At 26.1% G+C, this 27,520-nt stretch overlaps 2 protein-coding genes across 4 annotated transcripts in view; one reads left to right on the top strand and one right to left on the bottom strand.

Annotated features, from left to right (window-relative positions):
* The window catches only part of LOC119673196 (bumetanide-sensitive sodium-(potassium)-chloride cotransporter-like), a 2,803-nt gene extending 1,193 nt beyond the window's left edge, over positions 1-1,610 (top strand). Inside the window, exons 2-3 of the mRNA XM_038084432.1 lie at positions 857-1,083; positions 1,165-1,610. Of these exons, the coding sequence (XP_037940360.1) occupies positions 857-1,083; positions 1,165-1,409 (472 nt within the window). The 3' untranslated portion in view covers positions 1,410-1,610. The remainder of the gene's footprint in view (positions 1-856; positions 1,084-1,164) is intronic.
* LOC119668633 (transmembrane protein 134) overlaps positions 1-27,520 on the bottom strand; it is a 290,194-nt gene that overhangs the window by 99,123 nt on the left and 163,551 nt on the right. The gene's annotated exons all lie outside the window — the stretch shown is intronic.

Here is a 27,520-nt window from a genome sequence, read left to right on the forward strand (position 1 = left end):
GTCACGAAAATATCTGCGATGCGTGTAATTTGATTGTTTTACAATGAAGGAAAAAATTGTTTTATAACAACACCAGGGAAGTGCTCACTTCTAAGGAAGTGCTATCCTCAGTTTGCTTAGCTTCTAAGTCCTTAACGTGTCGTAAATAAATCAATTTGATAAAGTATTTTGAAAATTGCTGGTGTTTGTGGCTGTCTATTACTATGCAAAGTTTTTGATTAAATTTTCACAATTTTCTCTTTTGCTCTATTGACTTCAGTTATTACTAAGTAAATAGTTTGATTAAAAAAATGAAATATTTTAGTTATAATACAAGTATTTTGAAATGTTGGAACTTAATGGAATTTGTGTAGAAATTTATAGAAATCTTGTGTATTTTGCGTAGAAATTTGAAGTAAAAGTGTGAAAAATTGAATAAAATGATTATAATTAAATTTTTATTATACACGAACAAATAAGAGGTTTTAATATTATAAAATTAAAGAAATTATTACATCAATAAAACAGAAAAATGATATACATATTAACTTGAGTTCTAAGAGATTAACTTGCAGCTATGCACAAGATTTCTGCACAGTAACACAATCTGCAGCTAAAGTCATTAAAATTCCATTAAATATACAAAAGAAAAAAACAAAAAAATTCTATCTTCTTTTCTACAGCAGAGAACGGAACAACTGTTTTTTGCTCCAACCTACTTCTGATTGCGGCATATTGATTGTCAAAAATCTGTAATGCTTATATGCTGAGATTCTTTTTTAAATTTTATAATTTAATTTATTTTTATTTAATTTTAAATTTTCATTTTAATACAAAAATATTTGTAATGACATATAATTTTAACATAATTTTGTAGAGTTTACGCATTGGCGAATAAAAAAGCTGAACTTGAATTTGAACAACGTTCAATGGCAAGTTTGCTTTCCAAGTTTCGTATAGATTACTCTGATTTACAATTAATTCCGGATATTACGAAAAAACCACAAGAAACATCTACACAATTCTTTAATGAGCTCATTAAAGATTTTGTGCAAAGCGAAAAAGAAAATGGACCTATAACAACAATATTAAGTGAAGAAGAAGGTAGGCCAAAAATACTTTTAACGTTTATTGCTTAATTTATGCCAATTCATAAAAAAAACTCTTTCATATTTCCGCTTATAGCACTCATCACGGAAGATGATTTAATGGCAGTACAGGATAAAACTAATCGTTACTTGCGTTTACGTGAATATTTGCAAGAGCAGTCAACTAAATCTGACTTGGTCGTTATGACTTTACCCATGCCACGTAAGAATATTGTATCGGCGCCGCTTTATATGGCTTGGTTGGAAAGTCTAAGTCGTGAAATGCCTCCATTCCTATTCGTACGTGGCAATCAGACCAGTGTGCTGACATTCTATTCATAGACATCTAAAACAAGAATGAAACTATGTGCAAAATTATCTTTAATTAGAACAGCTTGGTCTTACTGACTTGCAAAAATGAAATAGATGCAGAAATATTTATATTTGTTTTGATTTCTTAAGTAGCCGCACATACTAAATAATTGACTAGAAAATTAGTTTAAACATTTTGAAAAACAAGCATATTCTTATAAGAAATTTGTGAAAATGTAAAAGAAAAAATTAATGACAATTTAATTATATATGAATAGTTTAATTTATTTATAAAATAAACTACGCACTTTCACATGTGCAATTATTAATTATAATAATAATTTAAGTTAGTCTAATTATCTGACAATACATCTCTTTGTAGAATTTTAATTTTTTCATAGCTTAATTAATGTTTAAATATCAAACGAATTTGTTTTATGTTTTTGTATTTTTAAAAAGAATTATTCTTCTTATATTATAAATTGTACTTGATTAACATTACACATTCGAATTAGTTTTTGTTAAGCTTAAATTTATTATAGTATTTTATATTTACACTTTTAATGAAAATAAACATTTTACTTTAAGAGAAACATATTGTGGTTATTTAATAATTATTCTGCAAAAGGTTATCACATATAGAAGTGATGCCACCAAAAAGAACTTTATTTATCAGACCAAGCTTTGTTTCGTGCCTTAGTAGTCTTGCTAGAGATTACTGCTTGTGACTACAGTTGCGATGCTTAGTATACTAGGTGGATTGATAATTACCTAAGAAGTGTCGAGAACTACATTGAAGCATAAAATATAATTTTCCAAAAAAATTCGTTTTTATTACTTAGGCCGTGTATTTATCAATCAATCTAGTATGTATTCCATATAAGTAACTTAGACGTGACTTTTTTTAGATAATTGTTTATCAATTTAAACGAAATCAATTTTTGCGAAGCACTGCAAAAATTATATACATTTAAATACATAAATACATTTCTGCTGGCAATGCTATGCCACAACCACAAACTATAAATGGTATAAACACTTTTAAGGAGGTCAGAAAAACTAGAGTCCTGGTCATTCTAACACAAACATGAATCATAAAAACGTAATATAGTGTTTGTTAGTAGAAAAAAAAAACATGTTGTTGTTGTTTTGCTGTAGCCCGCCGGTAACTGAAAAGCAGATAACATGTAAGGATTACAAGACGAAGTGAATGCATGGATGAAGTTAGAGTTAAGGAGATAATGGGAAGGGAGGAAGGGGGAGCATATAATTGAAATTAACGAAGAACCAAGGTTCCAAGAACGGCCGGGTTTACATCCCGGAGCCACTCATCGAAGACGACTTAGCACTGTTCAACATCCCCCAAAGGAGTCACACAAGCAGGTATATGTTTGTTTGACATTTGTCGTTTGAATATAACCATCAGAGAGGTTGGAGAAGAAATTAACATACCATACCCTTCACTTGAAAAGGCTTTAACGATTATTTTAATCGAATAGTTATTTTACTCAAATAGTTTATATCAGATATTTTCAAATAGGAAATTTTATATTTGCTTATCTATTTAAATAATATATTTCATATAAAAATTTGAACTAAATTAAAGTTAAATTTTGTGCAGCTCAACATCTTTTTATTCACATTTATCATTCCAGTTCTTTCTACATTAAATTAAATAAACAAATATATAAAAATACAAACAATTCTCATATTTACATTGAAACCGAGCTTTTTGATTTATTTAAATAAATTCTTTCAAATTTCTTTGAGATACAAGATATCTATGTAATTATTAATGAAAATGTATTTTCTGTGAAAATTTGTTTGTGAATAAAGAAGCCTTGTCGTCTTTGTAGATACTCTTCTATTGAGTTACAAAAATATTACACAGAGATGTAGTGATTAATATTGCTGAATAAAAAGAAAATTCATTTAACCTTATTCAAATTACTTAATTACGAAGAAATGGCAGGTAATTCCTTTATTTATTCATACTTATTAAGTTACTTCCATATAACTTTTAAGTAATTACTAAATAATATTTTGTGCTAATGACATGACTTGGTATTGAGATAAATTTCTTTACTCAGCAGCTGTGATGTGGCTGTTTCAGTTAAGGTGACAAATTTTTTACATCAGAGCTCTGACATCTTTGATTGAGTTTACTTGACCTAAAAAAATACACGGAAATTTTCCTTTGATGTGAAAATAAATTAATGAAATTTTTCACAAATAAAACTTCGTTTTTGACAATAAAAATTGTGTACGTCGAAGTATTTCAACTATTGTGTGTCGCTGAGGAACGTAGTAAGTCAAGCAAAAATCCATAAAGTTTACAAATGTTTCCTTGTGAACGTGCATTGAATATTTAATAAAATCACAAATCAAACGTAAAATTATTTTGAACATTTTTTAGAGATGTGAAATCAAAATAAAGAACTTTTATATACGCAATAAAATAAAGCACAAAAAAAAAATAGACACTGAAAAATGCGGTTCAGATATGTTTTTAAGAATAAATGTTAAAATATTAGCATTTAGACATGTCAACTGGTAGTTGATGATTACAAAAAAAAGAAGAAAAAGAGCTGACGTGTAAATTCTCTCATGTTCAAAATCCTGAAACCCTGAAATAGAATACCAAATTACTTTAAAACGAAAAAAAAATTTGATGTGAAAAAATATCCTTTAAGATTTGTAGAAAACTAACTCAGTATGACATTTTGTGCTTCATATGTCACACAGTTTTTCGGAACGGAGCTAAAATATTTTTATATACTCGTAATTGCTTTGGTTTAAAAAATAAAAAATAGAATGATATTTGATTAAAACATTTGCTTATTTATACAGTTAAAAATACAAATGAAATTAAAATATTTTAAGGCTTCTGCTTTAACTTAATACAGTACATTTGGCAGCGCTTAATATCTTACTTCAATTTGAATAATAATTTTTTTATTCATTCTAAATAAAAATAATAAATCAAACGATATTTTTTTTTTTGTGAGACTGTGAGACTTGAATCCACTAAAACCACCTCTTAGGAATGTATGGAGTGGATTTCCACAGCAATATGGAAACTTCATTCCAGTAATCAGGGAGGAGAGATGAGAACAGAGGCTAAATACCTAGTGCACTAGGTTCATCTAAGCCAGTAAGCATTAGTAAGCATTCACTCCCTCAGTGAATTAGGGAGTGTGGGAGATACTGAAGAGGGTTGGGTTACGGCTAGTACGAGGGGTGATATTAACGGTAGACTTTGTGGCCAGGGTCACGAAAGCCGCGGTTACAGAAGGAGATGACAAAGTAATGGTATAGGTACTGCGGAGGTTAAAAGCTCAAGGTTTGAACAAGGTCTTCAGGGAGGGTGATGGAAATGGAGACGTTAGGGGGGAGGTCGTGAAGTCAGGTGAGGTACTTACGGGCGAGTGACAAAAGGTACTCGTCAACACGAGTAAAGAACAGAGACGAAAGAATAGAGACGGGGAAGTGCTTGCCGTAAGGGTTGCACTTATAGTTGGTTCAATCGTTAAGAAGTGAGAAAAAAATACTTTGAACACAAAAATATTGATTCTATTCGTACAAATAATATGTAATTTAAAGAATAGATCAGTGAAGGATTTACCTAACTGACGTATATAGTTGTTGACAGATAGTTTTACGACAATTATCTTGTATAAGCATCTTGTAATTATGATAAAAAAATTCAGTATAAAGTTAAAAAGGTTGTTAGTGTCATTATTAGTATTAGTATATGCTGCACATTTATATTAAGTTTTTTTTTTATTTTAAATCATAGTGCAATCTACTGTATCTACTATCATATTTGAAAACGTATTTTCTTAAAAAATATCTTTTTTGAATGTACTATATATGCAAAATTAAGTTGTGGACTATAACAGCTAATAGTATACCATCGGTAACTATATGAGAGATCAGATAAATTTAAATTAAGAATATATATTTGTGTAGTGTTACAAATCTGTTTATTTAAGTAATTTTAAGTTTTATACTACTGAAACGAAATTTGAAGAATAATACCTTCAAGATTTTCAAGTCAAAATTCGTGATAATTAATTTATTTGAACTTTGATCAGGCTTGTAAATCAATTGTTTAGTAAAAAATATAGAATCTCTGCTTGTTCTTATTTTTTATTGCACTCCTTATTTATTTTTTTTATCCTACAGAATGCATAGCATTTTATGTACGTTTATTATAATAGTATAATTAATATTAATGAATTTGTATATGTGTTTATATATTTATTAATATAATTGAATATAATTATATTTTTTGTTAACAAATTATACAATTTTAAAAAATGGAAAATTCATCCTATGACCCGCTTACAACGGCGATTATTAGAATATTTTGAAGGGACTTTATATATTGAGTTCTCTATTCACTTTATTGCAATTATAAATACTTGTACATTCATAATCGTAAGAATCACATTTTTTATTAATGAAAAAGATCTGTAAATTTTGAGATTTTGAAGTTCAGAAAACTCATCTTCCATTTCAATATATGATTTTCTCGCAATAGTGAATGTTAAAAAATTTCGAAGGAAATTTGTATGAAAGCGTGCTGTACTCATTTTATAACAATAATAAATACCTTTTTTAAAAAAATACAATACTTAAAAAGTAAATTCGTTATTTTCATTTTGTTTAAATGTATATAACATACATCATGCAAATATTTTTTTTAAAGTGGCTATCAACGTGGAAGAATGCTAATTTAATATACAAAGGAAACTAAAGTTTAATGTCCTCGTAATCATAAAAGTATTGCGACTTTCGGTTTACTGGCATATGACAAAATTTTTCTAAAAGGTGGCTGCGCTTCATATCATTCACTCACATGAAATCATTGAACTTTAGCTTTTAACTCTCGAGAATTTTATACAAATTATTGCCACAAAGAAGTGACAGTGCGGATACGACCTTAAATTTTCCATAGAAAATATTTTAGAATTTAAAATGTTTTGTATAATTCAGTTATATAGTAAATGTGACAAAATGTACTAAAATTTTTGCTTTGGAAAACAATTTTATTTATATATCATTCATATCAACTCTTACTACTTCAAATAAGTAAAAACATCATAGTTGTATCTAGCAAATAATATAGTCTTGTTTAAAATATAAAAAATAAAATTTAAAAAACCGTAAATACTTAAATATTATATTTATTTCAAGGAATTGATGTCCTTTGTCAAAGATATTATTTTATTCATCCTTTTGTGATGATATAATGAAATGATGCAATATCTGCAATTTCAAGAAATAACTTGTAAACTAATGACTTTAGTGCATTAAATACTATGATATATACGATACGGAGTTAAAATTTGTTAAAGAAAATATTTTAGAATTTGTGACAAAAGTAATAAAATTTTTGCTTTGGAAATATATTTTATTTATACATAATATCTTGACATATTTAAAAGGAAAAAAATGCCCTACTATTATTTTTATTTAAAGGAATTGATGTTCTTTTTGAAATGTATCACGCTCTTCGTTTTTTTGTGATGAGATGATGGAATAATGCAATCTTCGCGTTTTCCAGAAACAATTTTTAATCTAATGCAATGAGAACAGTATAAGAACTTATAGTCGTATATATGAACATAAACATATCACATTATGAATTACATACGTATATATATGTACGATGAATTATAACATATATTATTTGTATTACAAACAAAAGTACAAAAATATAAGTTAATTAAAAAGTGTGTATAAAGAATTTGTTAGAGCAACTAATTTTTATCATTCAATGTTAATGTTAGTAACAGAACTGATTATGTTAAATCCATGTTAATGTATGTAATAAATATGCGTATTCGTTTCTTTAAATTTTAATTATTAAAAATTATTGTAAATTATATTACATAAATTTTTTTATAAGTAATACTGTTATAAATCAATAATCTAAAAAGAGGTGTAATTTGTGTCCTATATCTTTAACCTGAGGTACAGGTACTATTATATACAACCTCCAATAGAAACTCCAAATATTTTATATCATATTTGATTTCTACTATGTTGGTTAGATAGTTGATAAATGTGATAGAGAATCCCACCGATTTGTTGGTTAATTTTTGAAGTTTTATTGAACTGTTAACTTTAAATACATGTACATATTAAGCATACATGTATATATTTTGCTTTTTCTTTTTGATTCTTCTTCTTGAGTTAGTGCTATTATGCGCTTTTACTCTATAATGGCTGGGGGGCTTATCTCTGCCCCACACTAGGCTTTAACTAGGCTAAAAAATCATTTATATGTCTTTTAGTTGATGACGGACCTTAAATCAGCATATCTTCCTGAGAGTCCAGAAGTGGGCTTGAGGATTGTTAGGGCGGTGTTAAGTAGCGTATCAACTTTAGTGAATAATTTTAGAGCTCTGTCTCTGATATATTTTTTCACTGACTCATTCCTAAGATCTCTATGTATGTCTGTTGATCTAATATACCATGGAATCTTAAACAGTTTTTGCTTTTTTGTTGTTATTAATAAAAAGTAGTATTATCCAATCAGTTCGTTGTTATTGATTTGTAATAGTATTTACTATATATGTATATAATTTTATTATGAAATAAATAATTTATTATGAAATCTAAAAATCATCCTATTGTTAATTGTTAATGCTATTGTTAATGTTAAATATGTACAAAATAGATTTTTATCGTTGTTATTGATTTTAAAATCGTAAATAAAATTTCTTAACTTAGGAAAATATTTTTTAAAGTCTGCTTTTATAAAATTATAATACTTAAGATTTTCTATTTGTAATGTAATGCACGCCACATTTTTACGGCTTAAAATTTAAGAAGCGATCATATTGTACACAGGGTTATAACCACAGCTTGGCAAATTAGATCTATATCCTGCAATACAGGAAAGTCTTTATATAAAAGTTACACAAAGTAATTTGCTTTTATAGAATTTATTTGTTACCATTATTGATTTTAGATCTAAGCGACTTTTTTATAAGAAACTGCTATTATAATAATAGACTTCGGTAGTTAATAACACTCTGGAAAATATTATTTCCAATAAAAATACAGTTGCATTTCAACAAATTGTTTAAGAGTCTTTTTTGATCTATTATCCTTTTTTCCTATTAATAAAGCTATAACGTTTTGTACTGATATATTATTGATGTAGCTCTTTTATTTGTGTTTTTATTATTCTTTTTTATATCTACACCGCTATTTTTAGATTTTTTAGGGCCTTAGCAGGAACAAAGAAATAAAGCAACAAATACCATAAAAAGTACAATAAAAAAGGTTTAAACGATTTGCTATAAAGTTTCATCTTCCATTCAAAACGTCCGACAATTTATTTGCTTTATTGAAGGCAGTGATTTGAATGAAAGCACCTATAAAATTGAGTTCCATAAAAAGCTGAAGGTTTTGTGAAGGCAATTGCTTGTGTCGAGTAAAAAAATATCTCAGTACCATTGAATGATGATGTTAAACGCGTTGTATTGTGTAATTTTTTTTTTAATTGTTGGTTTAAAAACGGATTTTCATGTTAGGTTTGTTTTCCAAAAGTGTAAATAAAAACTGTTAAGTGTAAATGAATGTAAGGTAATATTATCATATATTTTTTTAAATGAAAGTTTAGTCATATATTCATGTGTAATTGTTTCCCAAATTTAGAAATGGGCTAGCCATGCTTGTCGTAATATAAATAAATTGATAAGACTGAATAATTATGTAAAATATAACAATTATTTTCAATGATGAATGATGTAGAGTAGGAAGACTAGGGCGAAATATACTTGTTTTCCAGCAAACTTATGCTTATATCATTTATATACAAATATTAAATTACAATATTCATGCATTATTTTTATTAAAGTAATAAACAAACAGATGTATATTTCTTATTATTTAAAATCACTAAAATAAATATATTATTTTCGAATATCAAATATGGACTTTAAATTTCTATCACATTACTTATTCCTTTTCATTGATAATTTGTTTTAGATATTTTAGGAGTAAAATTTTAAAGCTATTACATATCCGATTTAAATGGCAAAAATTTTCAAAATTTTTCTTAAAATATGTATTTCACAAAATGAAACTAAATTACTTCAAATGATATGATTTTACTTATAATATTCTGTATACTTATTCATTCTGTATACTTAAAACATTCAGTGTTCTTAACCCATTTGTATTTTAAATGAACCTGAAAGAATGATATATTACCAGAAATAATTCAATAATGTTATAGATGATGTAGGAAGAATAACAATATTTGGAAAAATATTTTTAAAGAAAACATTTAGAAATTCTCTTTAATTTGTTATTAAAATATTCATACTTCTGTTTTGATAGATTGAAAGATTTGTTGCTCTTCAAATATTTTGTTTGAAAGTCTTTCTTTTTAAAATAATTACATTTCTGACTTAAATATTTAAAACGTATTAAAATAAATATTACTATTTGTGATATTTAAAATAAATAAATATTATTATTTGTGAAAAAAATTCTGTAGTTATCTGCATATATGAAAATAATAATACTCATATATATTTTAGCATATATTTTTGTTATAATAATTTTTTTTGGGCATTATTAAAACAGGGAAAATAAATATTATTTTACTTTATCATATATATATTTTAAAAATATTTAAGATATATTTTAGATATTAAATTTTATTTCAGATAAAATGAAAATTATTTCCAAGCCCACTGATGATGGCTATTTGGCAATACTCGAAACAGCTATATGGTCAGCCAAAAAATCAATTAATTAAAATAATATAAAAAGAATTTCTGTTGTTGTAGAAACTTTTTCTAAAAAAAAATTAATAGAAATTATTTTTATTTTTGCATTTTAATTTGAACTTTATTTTGGCAGGTGTTTAGTTATTAAACTGTCATCTGCAGATGTGTATGTCTGAAGGCATAAAATAAATTACTTTACGCTTAAATTTAATATACATACTTTAGATAATTGTCAACAAATTATTTTTGTTAAGTTTTTTTGGCTATATAAAGAACTTTAATAATTATTATACCTTTTAAAAGAATGTTTCATTATCCCTTAGACTTAATAAATGTCCTTAATATATTTCTCAAAATACAATTTTTATAAAATTTATTTATTTATTGTTTAGTCTTTTCTACCTTTTAGTCTTAATTTTTGTATCTTTATTATTTAGTAGAGTTAAAATATGCGTAACTTGCAGTAGGAAATTAATTACTATTCCATTTAACTTAACAAAACCTAATTAATTTGTTTAAAAATCAACAACTAATTAGCCTAAAGTGTTAATATTTTTTATGTCGACTTGAATTTTAATTTTCTGTAAACAATTCATTTCGTTCATTAAATAAAATATTCCATTAAATTTTAAATTTCCCTAAACCAATCTTAAGTCATTTAGAGGAAAATTGAAATGACTTGTAAATTAGTTGCTAACAGCGAAAATTCAAATTTCATCAACTATTCCACTTTTGTGGGTTAATATTTTCTATTTAACACTAAATAAATTTTATGGAATTTAATTTGTGAATACAATAAGCACAAAATATTTCGTTTTAAGAATTGAAATTTCAAACTGAGCTGTGGGAAAAATTAAATGTGTCGTCGCACAAAGTAAATTAGCATTTTTTGTGAAGTTGCGAACGAAATTTGGAATTCAAATCTAAAAATATTCGTTTCAAAAAAATTAAAATCACTTTCGTTAACTTAAAATATTTGATCTGAAAATATTATTAAGGATATTTCTTGAAAATTTAATATTTCTTTCGTTTTGCTACTTTTTTTAATAAAATATTTGCATTCGTTGAAAGCAAAAAGTTTTAATGTTATATTAGAATTTTAGTTTAACACTGAATACACATATATTTCTTGTCATAATCATATTTATTTTATTTGTTTTTTGATATATGAATTTGATAGGCATAGTTCTAAGTCTGACACTTACAGTCCAAACAAATTATATGTGGATTACAAACTAATTAAAAAATTCGAATATTTTCTAAGACCACTGATGATGAGAAGACCACTTGGAAATACTCAAAACAGCGTTGCATGGTTAGCCAAATTTCATAAATAAATTAACTAAAATTTTTGTTGTTGTCATTTCTATTCGAAGTCTTCTAACTTTTAAATGGTCTTTTTTCGTCAATTTCTAATTTAACATTAGAATTTAGTTATATTGTAATATTGCTATGCGTAAATGAAATAATTCTTACGCACTTATAATAGTTCAGTGCCTTACTCTTACAATATAAACAAATTAAGTTAAAATATTGCACTATTTCTAAAAAGGTTTGCAGAGCATATTGACTTTATTCATATTCCTCAACTTAACAAGTACGCTGAAAAAGAATTTTAATTAAAATGTTACTCATACGCAATGTATGCCCGCTTACTACAAGTAACAACGTCAATATATGTTACTAACTTCTATAACATTTCTGAAAAAAGATGGCAAAGAATTTCAGTCAAAAAGAAAAACTAGTAATACAATGGTAGTTTTTTTTATATATGCATATACTTATATATAGTAGAATCGTTTCTGAGAAAATATTGAAAAAAATTAATGAAGTTCAGCATTGTGGAATGATCATTTATTTGCTTTATAATTAAATTTTTTTAATTTAAAAATATTCCGGTTTAATATTTAATTTAAAAATATAATAATTAATTGTAAAAATAAAAGAAAAATATAAAGAATATATATTCAATAATTATAGTATATCTTCAATAACGACGATATAAATTTAAAGTGAAACTTTTGATACATTTTGATTACAAGAATTTTGTTGAATATTATATTTTTAAAAAATCTGAATTTGAAATAATTTGATATCCATTATTGTAAGCTATTTAGATGATTAATTTCAAGGAAATTTCTAAATTTGACATTTTTGTAAATTAAATAATGTTGTTTAAGTTAAAACAAATAAAAGCAATTTTATGTTTATATGAAAAGTTTATATGAAAATTAGTTTATCGTACTAGTTCAAAGTTTTTGAATTTTTATAATTTTAAAATACTTTTCCATTGAGATAAGAAATTTTGACAGCAAAAACTGAAAGTTATTACTTTATACTTTATTATATTTTATTTAAAACTTACATCAAACTTTTACTTCATTAAAAGTTTTATATCTATTACGAGTACGTCATGCTTGTATCATACATCATGCATGTACATCATAATTCTGAAATATTAAGAAAAGTAAATATGTACATACCAGTGATGGATAACATTCGTATTATCGCGTACATAATATTAGAAGTATTAACAGTTCCGAATATTGGTATAAGAGAATTTTTTTTTGAAATATTAGAACAAGGAAAAAAAGTTCGATATTTTTAACACTCATCAAATATTTCTTTTCGATCATACGTGCTGGCTGTACTATATAATACTATCAAATCATGTGAATTATACGTGTAAGTTGTGGTACGATTAAAATAGATTTGCCGTCGCTGTTGAATTGTAGTTTATTTGATTCGGTGAGATAAAATTTCTATAAAAACTTCTTTGAAAACTCATTAAAAAGCAAGCAGACTAGCTGTCGCAATGTTCCGAATATAAAAACATTCGTTAGAAATTACTTATTTTTTATAACAAGAAGAAAAAGTTTTTTGAGCTAAAAAAGTTTTTAAGGAAATTAACTCAATGAGCGAAAACTACTAAAAAAACTATTTTTGAAGAGCCATTAAAATCTAAATAAGTTAGCTACTTCAATAAACTGTACATAAAAATATCCAACAAAAAAGTGATGGCAGCTCTGTGCTAAAGGATATTAGGATAAGATTAAGATAAAAGTCTCTTTATTTCATTTGACCAACTAAAGATTATATATATTTATCATACGTTTAGTGATGTGCATATAAGTGAAGGACTTTGACTGAAAACTCCATATCAATAAACTATAGATTATATTTATTTTTAAAAAGAATAACACTAATTTAATTTTCGTTGGCTTTTTGTATTAACACACGGGATCACTATAAAGCGTTGACACAGTTCAATTCATTACACAATTCGTGCTGAGGAATATTTGGCGATATTCGAAACAGCTGTCTTGTCAGACCAAATACTCACTTCAGTAAAGTTTTCTTTTTTGTGGATTTGAATATTTTATCGCTATCATTATCCTTTGTTGTAAAATAATTAACTTCTTGAATAAATGATGAATTACTTATTATACCTGAAAATAATATACAAAAATCAATCCATAATAAATATTTTAGACTCGTTTTAAAAGCAAGTAATTAAAGTATTTTAGAAAAAGGAGTTGACGACATACTGAAAATATAAGTATTCATACCTATTTCAAACTTTCATCAATTTCGTACTTCTTCCTTAGTGACTACGTACTGTTAGTCACAGTTTTGGAAGCTTACTTTATTACGTTTTAAACCATCAAATTTTACTAAAGCGGTAAATATTAAGAACTAAATACGTTAATAAGTTTTGTTGTTAAGAAATTTGTAATTCAGTTGGATGCTGCGTATAATGTAGTTTTTAAAATATGCGACTATATTTTCCTTAATTATGTTTTCAAGTTATAATAAAATCTTTCGAAGGGAAATAAAATAATGTCTCAATGATACATTATGTAATCCTTAATTTATTCTAAGTATCTAAGAACTCAAATAGATTTTGACTAAAAGAAACAAAAATTGATGAAACAAATTTATAAAAAAATGCTTTAAGTAGGCTTAAAGTATTAATGTAACCTTAACAACAGATGCTCAAGTGCTCATACGAATTAAAAATAAAAATCTTCTAAATTGCACAAAATTGGGTCATTAAGGAATTGCGCTGTGACATTACTTATGAGTAATTCTTTATTTTTTTTATAAAGCAATTAAATTCATAATACTAGGGAAGAACAGTTTTAAATAAATATTTAAGAAATATGCGAATATCTAGAAATTGAAGAAAATGTAAGTAAAATAAAATATAAAATTATTCTCTAGAAATAATTGTAATAAGTCTTGCTATGTTAAGAGCAACGTTCTAAGTAAAGTAAGGTATGCTCTAAGAGGCATTTCAGTCTTTGCATACTGAAACGTATATAATTTGAAATTTAATTGATATTTTAATTGGAATTTGTGCATATCACATAAATACAAAACCATAAGGATTCATAGAAATTTAATATATCTTTTATATTCATCATAGCCAGCCATCAAAAGTGATTTTTACTTATGTATAATTTTCATAACAATTTTGTGTAATAGTTCAGGTGCTTATGTTAGTATGACGCAATTGCTTTCATAAGTAATATCTTTGGTGCAGTAATATAATATATGTAAATATTTAACATTATACTTAGTTTTAATAAATTCAATATATGATTTTTTTGAAATCCTATTCATTTTCCTTTATTATTTAATATTTTTCAATCAGAATAAGTTCACAACGTTTTCAAAAAATTTATTTTATATTGTTCTTTATGATCAGAATCTAGAAACATAGACGTACCTTATACTTCCGTATATAGACGGAAAAATGAACAATATTTGAAATTTAACGACTTCCTTTTTAGAATGTTTGCCAATATTTAGAATTGTGGCTCTCTGGAATTAAGAAAATATTCTTTGTTCATACAACGAACTCACCATCAACACAAATAATTCGTTATATGAAGATTAAGTCTACCTAAGTCTATTTTCAAGTCAAAATTTCATGTCTCTAGCTAAAAATCATATCGAGTCTGAGATCTAAATTAACGTTAAGACGCTCGCTAGCTAGTCCAACTCTGGAAGACACACTTCACTAATCTCACGGATATTTGTCCTTTTAATGAAGCGAAGTGTGCAATGAAAAGTATGGTGCAGTTTAAATAAGCGTAAATTTAATAACAGAACAAGTGTGACAATACTTGTATAACTTCCCATACGAATAAAGGGTTATATACATTACATTTTCATATAATTTATATATTTTTTGTTTATATTTTTAATTATTGCATTATACTATTCAACTTAATTTTGAAATATTTTATCGCAAAAAATAAGTTTTTTATTTAATAGGAATTTTTTAATACACTGACTATTTCATTTAATGCCTAATTAAAATTTCATATAGTAATAAAAAGGAAATATACTTTCGTACAATAAAAAATAACTATCATTGCATTTTTTACAAATGAAAATAAGTTATCCTATTATCGAAACATAATGCAAGGAATCCCCAGATAATTGCGTTGGCAAATGTGACATTATTTCTGTAATCTCCAACATTTTATTATAATTTAGTTTCATTGCCTTCATGGTTAGTTTTAAGTGTTGGCTCCATGTCGAAGGACACAATAAATTTTCATTTTTTTATGTATTTACTTTATGTACTAATAAAAGTCTATATGTAGTGTCGTATGTATAGATTGCATAATGTACATATGTAAACATAGGATCATGTATTAAGTATGTGGTTGTGGACAATACTTAAAACGAATTTCATTTATTTTAATAATAATTAATGATAATTGTAATAAATATAATTAATATTAGTTATATGTCATTAAATTTTTTTTACAAATTAGGAAATAATACAATACTTATTTTTACATAAATTGAATTGTGTTTAATTGGGTTGAGTTTAATAAGGCAAACATGAGTTGAGTAACCCTTAAGTGTTCGATGTTGAGCAGTAAAGTGTCATTAAAAATTTAAATAAATGTCATTTTAGTGTCAAGGAGATTATTATTAAGTGTGCACTACAAAATTGGCTCCAATATTAATTAATTTATATATATTTTCAAACTTTTACTAACTTTTACCGAGACTTACTTACATTTGCTTTGAGGTTGTACAGTTTTATTTAACATATTTGTTTTATTGAATTTATAATAAGTGAAATTTTCTACTATTTGTACCATTATCTCAACTTCTTGAAAGTATTTGTGAATAATAACATAAAATAGCAAAATTAGCATTCAATATTTAAATTGAAAATGTTAGTAAATAAATGAAATAGTAAGGAATCATCAGCATATATTTTGTAAATGTCACAGGTAATTAAATACTAAAAAAAAAATTAGATTCGTATTTTTTTTAATTTCATTCAAAAACTTATTGTAAATTAGAGTGAATTTACTTACAAAGTATAGCTTGCGGGCATATATGTAAGAAATATAATGCTGTCATTGTTTGAAATATTCATTTCTTTGTCTGTAGTTAGATGCCTTATGATTAGAAAAAATTGCAAACATTTTCGACATTAAAAATGTCCTTTGCGCACTAAAATCAGTAAAGGTAAAAGTAAAGGTATTGTAACAAAAGCACCTTCCGGCAAAATGTTTAATAAATTAGAGAAAATAAAAAAATAATTATTTTCGTTCATTTAAAGTTATTTTTAAACGCTCTTATATGCGTTTAATTATCTGAGAGAAGACTGTATATATATATATATATATATATATATATATATATTATATATATGCAATATATGCAATGCAATTAAAAGAAATTTGCGAAATGTTCGTTTAATATTTCTTAAGTCTAGAATACACTACCAAATATTGAAAAATGTTAACAATTAATAGAAGAAACGATTTCGATAAACTCATTTGATTATTATACAAAAAACTTTATATTTTAAACAAACTGTTTTTAATAAAAATAATAAACTATAGGTTTATTTAAAATTAACAGTGAGTTTAATAACATATACGTCTTTTTAATACAAAAATTTGTTACAATATAATATTTAGATCTTTATACCGGATGTTTGGTGTATGGACATTTCCACTTAGTTAATAACTTTTATATTCTGAACGAAGGGATTCGCTCCAATATTGATGTTATTTTGACAGGAAGCTGCGTGTTAATTAAAGAGAGGTGCTAGGCTATGTCACTGCAATATTTATACCATCCATATATCATATATTTACTATATTCTTTAATATGAAAAGTATTCACCATATTTTGTCATTAGATGGTCTTACTATGCGTATATTTGGCATATATTATTCGATTATGTCAAATAAAAACGTAGTTAAAGTTGATATTTTTGGATAGGTGTAATTCCGTAGGTGTGATCAACTAAGACAATGCCAAGTCACATATAGCATAAGTGCGGAAGGCGTTTCCAAAAAGAATCGCTGCAGTGATACAACTGCAACAATAACAAATAAAAATATACAAGCTGAAAAAATTTAGTCAATTGACGAAATCAGGACAAAAACTGACGATTGAGCTTCGTGTTTTGGGCGGTCTCGTGACGAAATATGAAATCGGTGATCACGAGAAGGCAAACCGTCGGACATCAGTGTGATTTTAGTGGGTTGAAGTCTCACAATGACTAAGTTCTCGATTGCTTCACATTTCGTTACAAAAAAAAGCGCACACATATCATAGATGATTTTAATTAAATTGATAAAACTTAGTATCTTAATGTATCCACAGTATAACCAGAATTTTGAACTGTTTGATTTTTTTGACTTAATGGCTAAAAATTGACTGACCACAGATTCACTGAAATGAGTGTGTTTTTTTTTATAGATAAACCAACTTCTTTATAGAAGTACTACACCGATAGAATTATGAAGATAATCGAGAAATGGTTTTTCAAAATCTGACTAATAGCTCAGCACTCATATATAATAAAGTTTATAAAAAAAGTCAGCATATATAAAATGGTTATAAATAAAGTTTTACAAGCAAAAGAATAAATAAATTCATTATTTTTTGTGTTGTATTTTTAAAAGTTAAGTCACTTTAAAATATTTCTATTGGATCTAATAATTCTCAAAACATCTCAAAAGTAATAAAACATTGATAATACAACGTTTCGCCAAAATTCATTATCAATTATGTGTGATACCGACTGATTTCAGTAAATCTAATACTGTATCTGAACATGTCAACCGAATGAAATAATTTAATCATTTCTTGTCATCCTTTCTAATGTTACCTTTAATAGAATAAATTTCTTTAGAATAATTCAATAACTTTGCTTGCCTAACTTCATCCGCATATATCCGGCTCAGAGGTTAAATTTCATTAAACCGGAAGGCGTACCAGGATACTTTCACTTGATGACTGCACGTGCTTTTGTGAAGACATAAATACTTCACTGCTTAAGCTTCATGTGATATGTAAGTAAGTCTATTAAATTGTTCAATTTATGTTTAAAACTAACTTTACTTTTGTAATGTTTTGAAAAGGAAATAAATAAAGTTTATTCTCTAAATATTTATATTTAGAAACTGCAGGCATAAAATCCGAATCAATTGCTTGGCATGAATAAGTTACGCAAAATTTATTTTTCTATTAAATACTATGAACTTTAATTTAAGACACAAAATTGTGAAATAAATATAAATGTACATATATTTATGTTTATTGACATACTTAAATATGAATATATTCATTCTTCAGTAGAATAATTACTTCTAGTTGAGATGAAAAGATGTTTTGAAACAAATTGTTTACTGTTCCTTTTATTTAAGGTAATTTTCTGCACCTAAAAATACTTCCTTTTCATAAACAGCTCTTAATTAAATAATTTATGATATACGCTGACACAAAGATTACACAAAAATGTGATTTATGTGTCAACTAAGTCTACACAAAAGAAAATTTCCATTAACCTAATAATAAGTTAATTGATTTTACAGTCTACCAAATTTACTTATAGGTTTCATGAGTTTGTCTTCAACTTTGTAGATATATAATATTATTGTATATAGACAAAAAATATATATGTTTGTGTGAAGTGTACTCTGTGTATATATAAATTTCTTCTTATAGAGTGAGTACATGTAATTATGTTATGCACGCAAAAATTATTATATTGTGTAAAGGTTTTTGTGACTTTAACAAAGCAATTTTTGACATTTTTCGTTTATACCAACTTGAACGTTTTGTTTTTAGTAATAAATATTCACGGTAAAATTATTTATAGATACAAAAAGGGAATATTTTTATATATGAGATATGTTTCGAAATACAGAGTTGAACAACATATATTATGGGCTTAACATTTTCACTTAAGAGTAGTTTTATAACGAGTGCCTAAATAACTGGTTACCTATATTGTGTTTTTGCTTTGGTAATACTATTTCAATGGTATATAATAAACTGAACTGTTATCCAAAGTATAGTTTAGAGTTAAACACTTTCTGTGTATAATTGACAAAGTTTGATAATGTTAAAATTGTGAAAAATTACCACAAAAATGGAAATGATTTTCTTATTGAATATCAGATTCAATTTTGGTTTGGTATATATGTCAGAAAACTGAATTATCGTTATTGAGATGGTGACGGTGCATAAATAATTATCGAAAAATTATTTCATTAACAAAAAGTTACTGTATTGTGTATTGTGTATCTGTCCTGTTTTAAAAATGGATATAGTAGTAATATAAATTCTTAACTCTGATCACTGCAGCTATATGCTGATATGATTATTAATTTTTTTTTAGTTGAAAATAAGGAAATAACTGTGAAAGGCATTGCAACATGTCCTGTTTTCCCTTTGTTGAACGAAAAACACCCAATACGTGTAATTTCACGTTTACGTCAGATGAATTGAATACCAACTTTTTGAGATTAGTAATGAAAAAATGGATAGTGCACCGCGACCTAAAAAACCTATTGTGCCCTTGAGATTTATAATGATTGCACTTTTTTTGTTTTTGCGAAATCATGAAAAGTATCATATTAATGCGGATAGTCATCAAATTCTTGTAATAACATATCTGAACAAAAATTTGCTGAATTTTGATTAAAACCAGCTGTATGCCGACAAGTTATCAAAAATTGTCACAAAAGGGTCCAATATTGTAGATATCATGTGGAGGATATTTCAGCTAATAAAGTAATAAATATAATGAAGATAAAATATTTAGGCAGTAATAAATTTCTTGAATTTCATTAAATTATGTTAAAAATATACTTATAAAAAGCATATTAATGCTTTTCTACAGCAATTTATAGTAACAAAGAAGTATTTAAACGATATCCGAACACTCCACTTTTTGTGTAGATAAATCATATTATTTTATATTAATATTTAAAATATGTCTTAATAAATTACATAAAAGTAAAGAACAGAGGTTGCTCTTTTGTTTGAGCGTCTCTCACAAAGGGCCGTGACACTCAGGGGACTTCCAAGAAGTTGTTAAATCCGAAATAGAAAACGACGATTGCCTGCTCGATGAGCGAAAAAAGAGGATGATATATATAATAAAAAGAATATACACTTTGTTAATACAAAATTTCAAGAATATAATCGTCTTGAAATTAAAGGCTAGTATTAATTAAAATTTATATTTAAATAAAAACACAATTTTGCTTAAATCTATTATGTCTGTAAATCTCTAAAAATTTTCTTCAAAACTATAAATTCATACTGTTTTTCTCAAGTATATATATTACGCCCAAAACTTAAAAGCTAACGTTCATTGAAACTACAATAAATTCTGGTTTTAGTAATTAAGTAATTTCACAACGCATTCTGGATCTAATGTATCTAATGTAACCATGAAGCGATTTACAAGATGATTTCCACTTTTTAGTCTAGCTCATAAATATATGTAAGAAAGATTTTTAATTATTAGCTTTATTTAAATAGAAGTTTGATTGGATTCTCAAACATAAGTGCGTTTTATTAACATTCGCTTACCAAACCACAAAATGGATGGTCTATCAGATTATTAAAAATTGCAACAAGCAGAGACTTTGTTTATGGTGTTAGTTATAAGTTAACACGATTAGAACAATGTACTAATAAAATGTTAAAATAATCTGATTCAATGAACAACGCAAAATATAAAACTGCTTAATAAAATTTCATCTTTTTCCATAAACATTTGAACTCGAATTACTTCAAATGGAATAATAAATAAAAACATTACTATTTATGTTTCTAAATTTCACAATGTGGTGCCGAAGTTCAACGAAGTTTTTGGCATGATTTCAAATATTTTGCATATTATTATCGTTAAATATTTAAGCTACCAAAATCGGATGCGGAAGTAACAATCAGAACAGTTAACAAAACTGTTTCAATTTTAAATGCAGAGCCATGCATACTAGATAGGATGTAAAACCCTAAAATTTGGTTGTAAAATGCTAATAAGTAAGGCAATCAGCGAGAATCTGATTGCAAATTTCGAGGCGTTTTGCAATATTGAACATTTAAATTTTTTCATTCTGTTCACATTATTTTTTTAAAGGACAATTTTGAGTCTCAATAGGAATTTTTCACAGAAGTTTTCTTTGAGAGATTAAATTAATTTTGGAAAATTGTTTATCCGTAGGCATCGTTAGTCTATTTTTGCTTATTACACTTAAGAGATTGTTTACATATTATTTATTTACTTCGAAATTTTTTAAAATTCTACGTTAACTATGTTAGTGACTTTAAGTACATATTTGTTAAAATTTCTTCATTAAAATTTGAGTACTTTTCGGTTTAAAAATATGAAATATTAAACTATTAATTAGTCAGAAATAAAAATATATGAACTTCATAGATAGCAAAATTCTTTTACAGAAAGAAAGGTTTTTAGAAAATTTGATTAAATATTTTTCAAAAACTAAATTAAATTAAATGATAATTTCAACGAACAAACTGATTATACTGACAAAATCGATCTCCATTGACTGTAGCTTTTTTTATAAATCAGATTTATTTTTACAAATAAATCATAAGATCAATCAACACTGAGACTGGTCAGCTTACTACTATCATTAAAAAAAATCAATAATTTCTATACTAACGTTAGGTATCCATCGTTTCTGTCTCAAATGCTCATATAACATTTTCTTTGCTTTAATTAAGGACACACAAGGACCACCTATAGTCACCTTTTAAGGCCTAACCAAAGAATCTATAGTACAAAGAAGTGCCACGCTCATACAAACGAAATATCCACTTTATTTTGCCGTTGGATTTATAATAAATCCACCCAACCTCATGCAACAATGTTCGATCGAGTCACAACTGGTATGATGTTCAGTTCAAACTCATTGCAACCCACAATTGTTTTTATATGCCTGTTTCTTTTGCCTTTCTTCTTTTTATTTGTCTATTTAATTAATATACATGGATTAGTAACTAAGTAAATGGTAAAGAAATCCCTCAAATAATTTTTCGATATACTTTGTTACTTTATCTTCTTGTACTGGAAAGGCCTATATCATAGGAGTAAAGAGTAATAGAACATATTTTTTTTTTTATTGCAAAAAATGATGCACTACAAAAACCATTATGTATGTACAAATGTGATATTGGAGACATTAAGTCTGCAGAATATTAATATGTATGTTTTTATTGCACATTTGTGCATATATTTTACCTCAAAAGGAACTACTTCTTAATAGTTTGAATTTTTGGTGACTTTGTGATTATTTTAAAAAATATTTTTAAGATTCATATAAAAGTGTTTGAAAAGTATTTTAAAGAAAATAAAAATATTAGAAAAGTAAGAAAAATTATATTGAAAAAATGTATAGAAGTCACGAAAACCACTAATAATGCTTCCTGGTTTGAGGAAACGCATGAATGCTATTTACACCGGATTGAAATGTTAAAATTGGTGTTTACGATATTGTTTCGAAAACATTGCGCATGGACAAAATTTAAAAATAAAGCTTCATAGAATGGAAAAAATCAGATTTGAGACATAAATAAATTTGTAATGTGTTTTTACACTACAATTCATACCAATAGCAAACATGTAATTTTGTTTTTGTTTTATACTATTAAATTCAAAAACTTATCAAATGTACACAATTTTGATTTCGTCACTGAAATGCTGTTTGATCGCTTGAACATTTTACAGCGAACAAACATACAAACATGCATATAATGTAATACAGAGGGTTGCATGTATGATTGAATACGTATGCAGTCAGGTTTTTGTCAGCCTTACTCGACTCACATATAGATTTGAACTGAACATCATACCAGTTGTGACTCGATCGAACATTGTTGCATGAGGTTGGGTGGATTTATTATAAATCCACCAGCAAAATAAAGTGGGTATTTCGTTTGTATGAGCGTGGCACTTCTTTGTACTATAGATTCTTTGGCCTAACTATATAAGAAGTCACGAATTCAAGCGACTTATCTGCGACTTAATTCAAACTCACTCCTAATTCTTACCAACTCTATCTGTTATATATTTAAGATTTAAAAATAAATTAAACATGTTAGTGTTTAGTACAGGCTGGTATGTTATATTTTTATTTTCATATTTTTTATTCTCTATAAACAACTTTTCTCTATATAGATATATAATTTAAATATATATCGCTTGCCAAGAAAACCTGATGACAATATTAAATTATCTTAGATTTGTCAACATTTTAAGCTTTATAAAATTTCACTTATATATATCTAAATCTGCAAATAACTTACAACAATTTTAACTTAATTCTCATTTATCAGGCACCAGGTGAGATCCAAAGCTAGTGCTGTGAAGTATATTTATATCGTAATTAAGTTACGATATATTTTAAATGAAATGAATAAATAAATTTCAATACCCACAGTTTTGGAGACCAATCCAATAAAAATGGGAAGTAGATAACAAAGTAAAGAGTAAAGGATATTAATAAAAGATATTGAGAGTAGTTACTGTGAAATTGTTTATGTTCTCATAATTAAAGATTTTTTTCAAGTAGACTACTTTATTTTGGGAATTTTATATTTCGGACATATTATCTATGGTTGCCGCAGAGAACCATAGATAACATAAAAATAGGATAAAATAAAGCAATGTCAAGACTATGTAATTACTTTTATCGAGTTACTGCCAATTTTTTGGTCTGCTTGTTAAAATTTCTTATATCAACGTCATTATTTGTCTCAGTAAAAATTCAAATCAAACTGTACTGGCTCAAAATAGGTATTACTTTTGTATTGGCAACAAACATCAACAAACATTGTCATTAATTTTTGTCATCATGTGTGTGATTTGCTATGCTGTTAATAAATATTTTAATTTTCTTTAATTCTATACTTTATTTTTTTTTATTTGGTTCATTTTTCCTCAGTTCATTAGCAAACTTATTTATACGTTAAATCTTTTTGAATCTTATCTATAATTTCATCGACTTATTCGGTGATTGACCGACCAAAGCGAGAAACATCTTTAAGATGTACAATTTGTGGAATAAAAATTAACATAATTGATTGCAATAGAGTATATTGATTATAAAAATTACAAATCATTTAATATTTTTCTGTCATGAATTTTTTCTAAAACTTTTTTTTACAACTTTTGACTATTACCTATAAAACTATTACCAATTTATAAAGTTCGAAGTAATTAAACTTTAAAATCAAGAAAATAGAAATATAAGAAATACTTTTTGTCCAATCCAACACATCAATATGAAACTTATACACTATCGGCCTTATTCATAAAAATTTCTTAAAATGCTTTTTAAATACATTTTAGTTAAAATGTATTTTAACTTTATAATGGCCTTATAATGCACATTATTCATAAACGTATTATAAACCTTTGATAACTATAATACAAATGTTAATAACATTACTGTTAAACACAAAACATTTTACAACACTGTGAGAAATATGAATTAGTGCAGCACAAAAATAAAAATTTAAAAAATTTTTTAAGATTAATAAATCGTTATTTAATTTGCAATTTCATCAAAAGTTTTTTTCAATAAATGTTTTTAATATAACATTAGGTTTCTTTCGATTTGTTGAATTATCATCACATATTTCTTCACAGTCAGATAAGGAACTAAAGTTGATAGCCGCAGAAAAATTGTCATTATAAGGTATTTTGGAGTCATTTTCATTGTAAGCAAATGCAAGATTGTGCAATACTGCAAGTGCGACTATAACTGTTTTCGCATTCTCCAATGATATATTCAACCCATCTAGAAGACAACGAAATCTTTGCTTCCACACACCAAAGCATCTTTCAATTGTATTTCTGGTGGCAATGTGTGCAGCATTGTATCGTTCTTCTTTTGCGTTTTATGGTTTCAGTATTGGAGTGAATAGGTATGGTTGAAGTTTGTATCCTGAATCGCCAACCAAACGCCCTTTGAATTTTCCTGCCTCTAATTGTTCTTTAAGAATTGATTCATCGAAAATCCGGCAGTAGTGCGTACTACCTCTCCATCTTGCGACTACATTGCAAATTTTTAAATTTGCATCACATATCACCTACAAAATATAATTTTTTTTTTAATGTAAATAAATATTTTAAAGGTACTAAAAATACGCACTTGTACGTTTAATGAATAAAACCCTTTCCGATTTATATAATATTGGGAAATATCTCCACCCACTTTTTTAATTTTTGTACCTAATTTTGTCTTGTACCTACACAATAGTTTCGTTTTTAATTATATAAAAAAATAAAAAAATTATATAATTATATAAAATTATATAAAAAATTAAATTAAATACTCACCAATTTCTTTAATTATGCTTATGGCATCCATATTTAATTGTAATTCACCCAATAAAAATTACTACACAATCAAAAATTGTGCTTAAAATGCTGTTATAGAAGGTATAAACCTATTATAAATTTTGACATATTTTAACAGCATTTTAACAGCATTTTAACGTTAAAATACGTTTATGAATACAGTTTTATAAATGCTTTATAACACTGTTAAATAGCGTTTATGAATAACATTTTCGATAAAATGTATTACAAACCTACTATAACTTTTTATGAATAAGGCCGTATATGTATTACTACCTAATACATTTATTATTATGGATTACATTATACAAAAATTACATGTGAGAATTATTTATTTAAAATAATAAATTTAGATTAAATTTTTAATTAATGTATATATAATGAAAATTTCTAATGCATTTTAATGAATTTTGTAAAATTTTATGAAATGCTTTGATCTTAGTCCTAAGTGTCCGAAATGTTACTGTTTGCAAAATTACGAACATCACCAATAGTTGTTTATATCACTGAAAAAGACCACTGACCCGTCTTTTCTCGTGGGAATATTTGCAATCAGTTGAAATGTAATCACAATAAACACATGACAAACAACGTGTCATGTCCTTTCATAACAAATTGGCACTGAGCTTTGCACTCCACTTACACTTAAGTAAGAGTTCACTGCCATTAAGGATGTGTCACGTTGTGTTTTTATTTAGCTTGTATACCTACAACGTTGGTTTAATCTTCAAATCGTTTTAATTAATTCAGTTTGCTTTTAAGCCACTCTGACCTCAATTTTCAGACTCACTGAATTTCATTATTAGAAAATGATTGATAATTGGATGTGACATTTTCAGAGAACTCAGAACTACACTACAGCACTATTTTTATGAGTGAAATTATACATATTATCAAATAAAATTTACAAAGTAATAAAAGATATTATATTTGGCAACATAAAACCGTCATTAATGATAATTTAATGATTTTTGAAAATAATGCAGAGTATCAAAAATATAAATTTCAATGAAATACAATGTTTAATGATAGTGAAGTAGTTGTTTGAAGAATAGTTTCATACATATCCAGAAGGTAACACATATTTAGAGAAGAATAACTTGTCTTATAAAGCCCTACTCTTTCTAGACAACGTGCCATGACACCCAATAAGCCGTATGTGATTTCTCCAAAAAATCAAAGTGCAGTAACAAGTACCAAATAGTTAAAGTTGGCAAAAAGGTTTCTAGAAAAGCCACAACATTAAAAATGCCATACTAAACATAGATCAATCGTGGAAGGATATACAAATGTTATCTCTTAACAAATTTTGCAAGTCTTTATGGTCAACTTTCAAGTCAACTTTTAAGAAATGGCAGAGAGGAGCTTACGAATGAGAAACTGCTGAAGCTAAATGATTCAGAAGACTTAGATGAGGAAAAGGCAACCATATCCGATAGTAGTGTTAAATTAACTTCCCAAATTCTGAAGAAAAGTGTTAATAAAACTAATTAAGTACTCAGTAACTTTAAAATTGTAAAGCTCTGACGTTCTCAAAAAAGTTATTGAAGCTATGTATTTATATACAAAAGTTCTAAAAGAACAACAAAAAAAGTCAAACATTCTTAAGCAATCATGAAGATCTTAAATATATATATATCAGTACATAAATATATATATGATTTACTGATAAAATATAAATGTTTTTCTTTTTTTTTTTT

This window comes from Teleopsis dalmanni, chromosome 1 (genome assembly GCF_002237135.1).
Source record: "Teleopsis dalmanni isolate 2A chromosome 1, ASM223713v2, whole genome shotgun sequence".
Classification (NCBI taxonomy): domain Eukaryota; kingdom Metazoa; phylum Arthropoda; class Insecta; order Diptera; family Diopsidae; genus Teleopsis; species Teleopsis dalmanni.